At 42.4% G+C, this 10090-nt stretch overlaps 1 protein-coding gene across 1 annotated transcript; it reads left to right on the forward strand.

The window, feature by feature from the left end:
• The first annotated feature begins 494 nt into the window (after positions 1-494).
• LOC148509657 (nicotinamide N-methyltransferase-like) lies at positions 495-3079 on the forward strand. Its single transcript, XM_088442933.1, has 2 exons — positions 495-583; positions 2653-3079. The coding sequence occupies exons 1-2, from the start codon at positions 495-497 to the stop codon at positions 3077-3079; spliced, it is 516 nt and encodes a 171-aa protein (XP_088299059.1).
• The last annotated feature ends 7011 nt before the right edge of the window (positions 3080-10090 follow it).

Raw genomic sequence — 10090 nt, forward strand, 5'->3', positions numbered from 1 at the left:
AGTCTGGGCACTCGTAAGCCCCAGGGAGCTTCCTGCTCTGAACGAGCAGGAAGCTCCCCACCGACATCAGCAATGATGTCTGTGGGGCCACCCCCAAACGGCAAGCGTTCCGACTGGAATGCCTCCGTTTGGCCGGGCACTCACCATTGAAAGCTCGTCCTGTTTGCTGCGAGACCCCTAGCGATGGAGCGCCCGTCACTAGCCGGGTCTCACGTATGCGCACGACAGAGCCGGCTCCATCATGCGCATGCTCAGTGGGGCAACATCGAGTCAGTTGCGAGCGCACAGCCTTGCGACCGACTCTGAATGACCCCCAATGTCTCACTTTACTTATTTAGAATGTTGATTTTATTCTTATCTGAATCGTCCCTGTAGGTTGTATAAAAGGAGAAACTATGATTGACATCAGTTTAGGATACATCGTTCATCATCTTTTTGTTATTAGTGAATTTTTTAAAGAGATCACTATACTAAAATTAAGACAGTTCTGTATTATGGAACTGAACAAATGGGTGAACACCCGCACTTGGGCTTTCGATTGGACTCATGCATCTAAGATTGTTACCGAGCTGGGATGCATCAGGTAAAATATGATTCTAAATATACAAGAACATAAAGGATGAGTCTATTTTAAAAAATAATAACTAAAATGTAACTTAAAGAATAACTGTTTTAGTTTTGAATGTCGATCAGAGAGTTAGCTGATAATAGTGAATATTTCCTAGTTGGTGGCCAGTATACCTCCCGATTCAACAGTTACAGTTGTGCAGATAGCAATTCAGGGAAGAAATCATTAATTAAGATACCTTACACATAAAGAGCACACAGGGACTGATTCTTAAGCACACAGTTTAACTGCGATAGCATACTAATCCATTGCAATCGCAATGTAAACTCAGAAGTACACAAGGACACACTTGCACAAGCTCTGACCATACTCAGGAATTGCTAACAACCACGCACACTATGAGACCTCAGACTGTGTATGGGATCACAGTGGATAATTTATGCACGCCCCTACAATTGCATGCAAATGCACTGCAACGCCTGCATTTCACTGACCTCCCCACCATCACTACCCACAAACGGCGATTCCTGTCAATCACTGTGCGATGGGTCTGCATAGCCGCTGCAATCACAGTCCCCATCGCAGCAGCCAGTTCGCGCGCACACACTGCGATGCATATGCAGAGCACAACAATCACCCGATCGCGTGAGTAATCGCAGTTTTTTTGTGTGGTTAAGCTAAATGCAATTCTTGAGGCTATTGGATAGAGAAAATCTGGAAGCGATCTGCGCTCCATAAGCTGGAGCGCAAATTAAGATGGTGACCCCACGTGATCTGGCGATTAAACAAAATATAGAGATCGGAGGGAGCGTGCGCTCCATTGTATGGAACACACGCCGTCTTTGGACGGTAGTTGAGATAACCGCCCCTCATGGAGTGACATTCTAACGTCACTTCCGGAAGTCAAGGGAGTGACGAGAACAGGATGTAGCATGCGTTCCATTGAATGGAACGCACGTGATACATTTAGAAGTGGTATTTCCGGAAGGAGTGACAGGAACCGGAAAGAGCATGCGTTCCATTGAATGGAACGCACACCGTTTGATTTATAATTTTCACATCTTTTACATGTCAGTAAATGGACATTTTAAAGGGAAAGCATATTTAGAGAATCCCCCTTGTGAGGGGAGTGGATGGTATGCGAATAGAGTAGTTAGTGGTCGGGTTCAAAGCAAATTAAGAACCCACCTGTAAGAGATCTAAGGGTATTTAAGGAAGTATTAGCCATTATAGTATTTACACCATGATAAAGGCAACACATGAGCAGAAACGCAATGGTGAGCAAGGAGAGGTAGAGAAAAGGATGCCAGGTGAAGGGAGTTGAGGACATCCACTCAGGAGATTAGGGTTACACACGGACCCATCCCTGGAGGTGCCTGTTTATACCCTATTTTGGCTCATTTGGGTGTGTGCTGTCCTACACCCCAATAGATCTGGTACGCTGCTTCTCTATTGGATATGTTTTATGGATATGTTTTAAAATAATAAAGCTTTACTTCACTATATATATTTTATATACCCTTTTTTTGAGGAAACCATCATTGACCTAAAGAAAGGAGGGTCTTCTACATGAAAAGAATATGGGATTTTCTGTTTAGGGGGAATCCTCTCAACAAGTTACCATTCTGTCGTTGGTATTTACTCCAGAGGAGCGCAAGTGACTGCAAGTACTGTGTTTTATTTAGTGTTTCCCAAACTGTGCGCAATGGCACCGTGGGGTGCCTCAGGACACTTGCAGGGGTGCCTCAGGTTGGTGGTCCAGCACCCAATCCAAATATTTATGGTCAATGTAATGTAAATATGTGGACAAACAGAAGCACAAACCTGTCCACCACCATATAACTGACCCTAAGGATGACATGGAAGCACAATTTACTTCACTACATTTGTTTTCTGAATTTCTCAATAACAAACTTTTGACTTAGGGCTGCCATGAAAACACTGCTGATACTCTAGGGCGCCGTGATTCAGAAAATTTTGAGAACCACTGGGCTAAGGTATAAAGAGACTGAAGTGAAACATACTGTTCTGCACTGTCACTTGAACCTGCTGTATTATATAATGTAATGGGTTTATTATTTTAGTGTGGAAGAAGAAGATAAGGAAGAAAAGTTGAAGGAAACAATTAAACGCATTGGGAAAATTGACTTCAGCAAAGAAAACCTCACAGATCCGGTGATGTTGCCAGAAGCCGACTGTATAGTCACTGCATGGGTGCTAGATGTGGTTAGTCAGGACCAACAAGAATACATCAGAAACCTAAGGAAGATGTCAAAGTTGCTTAAGCCTGGTGGAAACTTTATTGTAATTGGGGCTCTAAATTCCACTTATTTCACAGCTGGTAATGATAGGCTGCATGCATTGACTTATGATGACATATTTGTAAGAAAGACCCTCACTGATGAAGGATTTGTAATTAGTTCCTGTGAGGTACTTGATAGAAAAGTAGAGAGTGACCTCTTAGATTATAAGCAATTGATGGTCCTTACTGCTGTCAAAGGGAATACTTAGGATGTCTGAGTAGTGGCCATTGGTTTGATTGATAGATCAGTAGCTTTTGAAGGAATCATCTGAGTTATTCTTACCTTCTATAGCCCTCAGCCATTTACTAAATCTTACATACTGTGCAGCTCTTGTCGTGTGGCATAGATAACGTTTACTGTATATTAAAAAAAAAGTAATTTTCAGAAAATGTTCATTATTTTTTTTTATTGTGTTTCTAATAAACCAAAACTAAAAAATAATGCTAAAATGGTTTGTTTTTGTGTTTTATTCTACAAATCAAGGAGTTGGGGCATATAATGGGAAGAGGTTCTGATACTATGAAAAGAGGTGCTGCCACTCAACTAAACTGCTGAAGGTCCTGTGGTCTTGTTAGTGTCTCTCTGGCCTATATACTAACTAAAAGAAACAACAAAAGGTATCCCCCAGCACTCAAAATGATATCAGCAAAAAAGATTTGAAAAACTACATGATGGTAGATAAATCAGAGATCTTAGTTGCATATGTTTGCAAAAATATGTGTAAGCCTCCAGGCCACGTCACGGCATCTCTGATGCTGGAGGTTTCAAATTCTAAGTCAAAGTCTGGGATGCGGAACCATAAAAAGCCAGCAAATGCCAGACACCCCATTGTAGCACACCAGTGAAAGACTAAAAGTGTTAGTTATACCCCTTTTACACCAGAGCTAAAACCTGGGTTATTGAAGGGTTAACCCGGGCAGCTCTCTGGTGTAATTGTCGAGTGACCCGGCAATCCAACCCAGGTAAATAGCGGGGTTTAACATGGGCGTAGCCCGTGAAACCCTGCTGTGAGAACAGAGCATTCCGGGTCACGATGACCTGGAGTGCGCTGCAAGCCGGCCGATTGCCCCAGCTTCAGTGGCCCTTGGAGATGACGTCATCTCCAAGCAACCACTTACATGCCGGAAAAACCGGGTCTATGCAGAACCGACTCCGGTGTGAGCCTGACTCGGGAATATCCCGAGTCGGCACCGGCAAAATTCAGGGTCTGATCCGGTTAGGAACCCTGTTCCAACTCTGGGTCATATCCGGAATTTTGGTGGAAAAGGGGTATAAGTGTTAATAATAATATTAATAAATCAAAAACTATGTGTTAGGGGGTGATACACATGTGAAGGGTGTAATTAAAAAGCTAAATAAAGTAGTATTAGTAGAAAATAAATATTACTAAAGAGCTAAATAGAGTGTTCTAGTATGCCACCCCAAAGCAGTCCAGCCATACTAACCCAGGGAGCACCGCGCCACAAACTCATCCCCAAAAATAACATACAATCAAGGACATATAATTGCACAATGTAAGGCCACATGATAATGGCACATAGATAAACATATCTAAAAATGAGAGCCAGCTTACCTTGGAGTCACCACTATGTCCTCCTAATGGCACTACAGTAAACAGCATGCCCTCCAAACACTGGTCTCCTCTATGCCTCTCAGATCTGCAATGCATATTGGTAGCTGCTCAATCACCTTAGTAATACCACTCAGGTGCATGAAAGGGAGGGGTTATTCTATACAAGAAACAACAATATCCCCCAGCACTCAAAATGATATCAGCAAAAAATATTTGAAAAACTACATGGTGGTAGATAAATCAGAGATCTTAGTTGAATATGTTTGCAAAAATATGTGTAAGCCTCCAGGCCACGTCACGGCATCTCTGATACTGGAGGTTTCTAATTCTAAGTCAAAGACTGGGGCGCAGAACGCCAAAAAGCTAGCAAAGGCCAGACACCCCAGGGTATCACACCAGTGAAAGACTAAAAGTGTTAGTAACTGTTAATAATAATATTAATAAATCAAAAGCTCTGTGTTAGGAAATGATACACAGGTGAAGGGTGAAATTCAAATGCTAAATAAAGCAGTATCAGTATTAAATAAGTATTAATAAAGTGCTAAATTTTTTCATTACACCCTTCACCTGTGTATCACCCCTTAACACATACAGTAGCTTTTGATTTTTTAATATTATTATTAACACTTACAAACACTTTTAGTCTTTCACTGGTGTGCTACCCTGGGGTGTCTGGCCTTTGCTGGCTTTTTGGGGTTCCGTGCCCCAGACTTTGACTTAGAATTAGAAACCCCCAGTACCAGAGATGCCGTGACGTGGCCTGGAGGCTTACACATATTTTTGCAAACATATGCAACTAAGATCTCTGAATTATCTACCACCATGTAGTTATCAAATCTTTTTTGCTGATATCATTTTGAGTGCTGGAGGATACCTTTTGTTGTTTTTTGTATAGACTAACCCCTCCCTTTCATGTACCTGAGTGATATTACTAAGGTGATTGAGCAACTACCAATATGCATTGCTATATAGTAACTAGTCAGGTGATACAAGTTCCAGGTAGAACTATAAATCTATACAGGTTGAGTCTCCCATATCCAAAATGCTTGGAACCAGGGCTATTTTAGATATCGGAATATTCTGTATTTTGAAATAATTGCACACCATAATGAAATATCTTGGGAATGGGACCGCAATATACACACAGAATGCATTTATGTGTTACTGTATGTTCACCTTAGACACACAGCCTACAGGTAATTTTATACATTTTTAATAATTTTGTGTTTCAAAATAAGTTTGTGTACAAACATGAAATTCATTTATGTTTCATATACACCTTATACACACAGCCTGCAGGTTATTTTATACTGTATTTTAATAATTTTGTGCTTTAAACAATGTTTGTGTATATTGAACCAACAGAAAGCAAAGGTTTCACTTTCTCAGTCATGCTAAAAATATTCCGTATTTCAGAATATTTAGATATGGGAGACTCAACTTGTACCAGGATTATGGTAGAAAAACTACTTCTCTCTGAAAAAAATGAAGTACCCTTCACTAATGAAAAGTATATTGAGCTCTCATGGTTGGAGCAATGACAAAGAAAAACATCAAAAATGATATCTGATGTTGTTAAAGGCAATGCACCATTGTAAAATGGTTTTAGGTTATATTTATATGTGATTCCTGAATGAGATATTTATTTATACAGTAAATGTGCAAAACCTAAGCCAGTCAGAGGTTTACTCTTAGGGGTAAATTTACTAAAGTGAGAGTTTTTAGAAGTGAGTTTAGCAGAGAAATTGCCCATAGCAATCAATCAGATTCTACTTAACATTAAACTAGCACCTTCTAGAAGATACAGTAAAAGCTAGAATCTGATTGGTTGTTATGGGCAACATCTCTTCTAATACTCACTTCTAAAAACTCTCACTTAGTAAATTTACCCCTTATTGTCTGATTTACAGTAGCTCTTACTAACCACTAGATTATCAGACATATATGAGAAACAGGAGAGATAAACGGAAACAAAATGAGTGTGAAACAAAAAGAAAATGAAAGTAGTAAAAATAGATACTGTTGGCCAAATGTTATAGGGTGTGAGTTTAGAAACTGAGTTTTCTCACACTTTTTAAACTTGGCCAATGTAATAAAGTCAGAGGACAAAGCAACAGAGCAAACTTGCATGTTTTCAGACTCAAAAAACTCTCACAATTTAAAATATCATCGCAATGTTTTCCTATTTTGATGATAAAACTCGACCAATGTGAGAGTTTACTGCTAAACTCTCAAATTTTTTAAAGTCTCACCCTATTACATTTGGCCATGTATAAGAGAAAGCATAGAAAATCATAGGGAAATGAAGAATAAGGTGAGCAAGCACCTCCAAACTGACAAAAATGCTTAAGTCTAAAAGTAGGAGCCGTCAGTGGTGGTGATAGAAAGAGCAAGATCTGAGTAAGAAATGGAGCAAGTGGTGGCAGGGGCAGAACTAGTGGCAGTGCAGCCGGTGCATTGCACCCGGGCCTATTGTGGTGCAGAGGACCATAGCCTCCACTGCACCTGCCGCTAGTGTCATTCAGACCGCAGTGAGCACAGTCCACACTACACAGTAACAAACACACAGCCACCAGCGGCAGCTGTGTGTTTGCTATAGCAGCCAATGAGAGTCAGATAGACTCTCATTGGCTGCTGCATCCGTGGAGGGAGCTGGCTGGAGCTCACTAATGATCTCCACCTTCCAGCTCACCCTGCAGCGGTGATTGGAGAGACGACATGACGTCTCTCCCAAAGTGCAAGAGAAGAGCAGGCTGTCTCTAAGTGGACAGCGGTAGTCGCGTCAGGAGGTGGGATTCAGGTAAGTTGTATTTTTGTGTGTGTGTAAGGGGCACTGGCACTGCATAGAGGGGGGTTCTTCAGGGGACACTGAATAGGGAGGCCACTACTGGGGGGTGCTGTATGCGGGTGCTGCTACTGGAGGCACTGTATAGGGGGGGCGCTACTGGGGGCAATGCATAGGGTGGACTGCTACTGGGGAAATGCATAGGGAGGACTTCTACTGTGGGCAATGCATAGGGGGAACACTACTGAGGGCACTGTAAATGGGGCACTACTGTGTGCACTGCATAGGGGGGACTACTACAGGGGGCAATGCATAGGGGGGTCTACTACTGGGGGCACTGCATAGGGGGACCTACTACTGGGAATAAAGCATAAAGGGGACTACTACTTGGGGCAATGCATAGTGGGGATTACTACTGGGGACAATGAAGGGGGGACCACTTCTGGGGGCACTGCATAGGGAAAGCATATTCTTGTACCTGGGCCCACCACTCTCTAGTTCCACCACTGAGTGGTGGTAGATTCTGGATGCTGTGTGAGTAGGGGATGGTGAGCATGACCATAAGAAGGTGTAGGTGTGACAGTAAAGCCTAAATAGAAAATAGTGTTTAAAAGACTGGGTGGGCTATGCTCCATAGGAACAGAGTGGATGGACTATATAGTACTCCATAGTAACAAAGTAGATGAACCATGGTAGGTGAGCACATGGCTGGCTCCACCATTAGGCAGCTGTAGGCAGCTGCCTAGGGTGCGGGGACCTGGAAGCGCCACAGAGTCTGCCTATCACAATATTAAAGATGTCTCTGAAAGAGACATTCTTATTGTAATAAATTCAGATGGCAGCTGTGGAATTTCTAAGACAGGGCTTCCTCATTCCTCATTTTCATCTGTAAAGTGGGAATTGTGGCAGTTTTGGAAGGGGGGTCAGTAGGCTGAAGTTTTGCCTAGGGTACCGAGAAACCCTGCACTGACCCTGGGTGAGCAGTGCTTTGAAAAATATGCACAGCAATAAATCAATAACAAATGAATTACACTTCCAATACAACAATGATGTAAAACGGATGGAAGCAAATATTAAATAGTTGCAGTGGAAGGAATAAGGTTAATATCACAGCTGTTATATTATAATGGCATGTACTTGGACTGCAGAAACACCCTAACTACCAGAGCAGCTATGTGTAGTGTGGGAGAGAGGAACAGGACACAACACAGGCAGAGGGCGAGCAGGGGCCCAGATGGTGATGATGTACCGTGGTAGAAGATAATTAGAAACATTGGGGCATATTTAATTGGGTGCGAGAATAGCAAAAACACGTAAATGTGTATGAGTGAGTGTGGCCCCCCCAGTGTCTGTGTGGCCCCCCGGAATGGGCACTGGGAGAAATACATTTCCCAGCAGCCCTTGCCCCTCCCACCAGCCCATGGAGCCTCCCAGCAGTCCCTGGGACTCCCAACAGCCCCCCCTCCAGTGTGAAGATGGAGAGAAAGCCACCAGGAGCCGTGGAGACCATCGGAGACCCCAAGGGTGCAATTTCTGAATTCCTTTTTTGTTTTACGCGGCGCAGGGTTTTCTGAGCTGAAAACCCTGCGATCACTTTTTTTAATTGGATACAGTAGATTTTGGGAGTACGCATATCCAAGGATTCCAAAATTGGATGCGAGAGGCGTGAGGTTTTTTACCTCGCTAAACCTCACTCCCAATTGAATATGCCACATAGAACATTAGAATTTGATGGCAGATAAGAAGCATTTTGCCCATTTAGTCTGCTCTTGAGATGTAGAGGCCCATGTGGTGTTGGTCAGATGCAAGCCGCAAGCTCAGCTCACAAGGAAGTGCCATTGGCAAACTTGTTAAGAAAATTCAAGACTTACCCGACTGTTGGCTCTTTGCTAGCTGAGAGGATGGTCATTGGTGGGATTGTGAATTACCTGACTCTGTGCAGCTATAGGATTAGCAGATAAGCAGGAATCTATGTGACTGGCAATGAACAGTTTCCATAATAGGTAAAGGTGCAGTGAAGCCTATGGCACACTCAGGCACCCAGGCATATGCCCCTGCTGGTGCCCTCAAATTCAGCACCCAGGGCACATGTCCCCACTCACTCTCCCCTACAGTCCTGTGAGTAGTGAGTCCATTTTATTATGGGAATGTTTCCAGTGTCTCACTTGATGTGTGAATGTACAAAAGATTATTTTTTTTACATAAAGCCTGTATGCTGCATTTCCTTAGCTATGACAATGGCTAATTATTAAATCTGGGATTAATTTAGCGAAACATATTCTATGGTTAAGAGTTTATTTATTTATATATTAATTTATTTATTTATTACCAGTTATTTACATAGCTCACACAAATTCTGCAGCTCTTTACAGAGAATATTTGGCCATTCACATCAGTCCCTACCCCAGTAGAGTTTACAATCTATATTCCCTACCACATGTTCACACAGATATTCACTAGGGTTAATATCTGTTGGGAGCCAATTAACCTACAAGTATATTTTTGGAATGTGGGAGGAAACTGGAGCACGTGGAGGAAACTCACACAAGCACTGGGAGAATATACAAACTCCACACAGTTAGGACCATAGTGGGAAGTGAACCCGTGACCTAAGTGCTGTGAGGCAGAAATGCTAACCATTACACTGTCTGTGCTGCTCATGATGACTAGATGAGAGCATCCTTTGCTCTACAATGGGACTTTTAGGGAGTGACATAAGGTTCACCTAAGGTCTTGCGGAAAAGGTTTAGTTATAGTATGCTAGTGAAATCCAGGATTTCTCCTGGTTAGAAGAAGTACCAACTTTTTTAAATAATCCAGGAGGCAAAAATATTTCAACATTTGGAAACCACAAGTCTGGT

Source organism: Taudactylus pleione, unplaced genomic scaffold, assembly GCF_031769625.1.
Source record: "Taudactylus pleione unplaced genomic scaffold, aTauple2 ptg000318l, whole genome shotgun sequence".
NCBI lineage: Eukaryota > Metazoa > Chordata > Amphibia > Anura > Myobatrachidae > Taudactylus > Taudactylus pleione.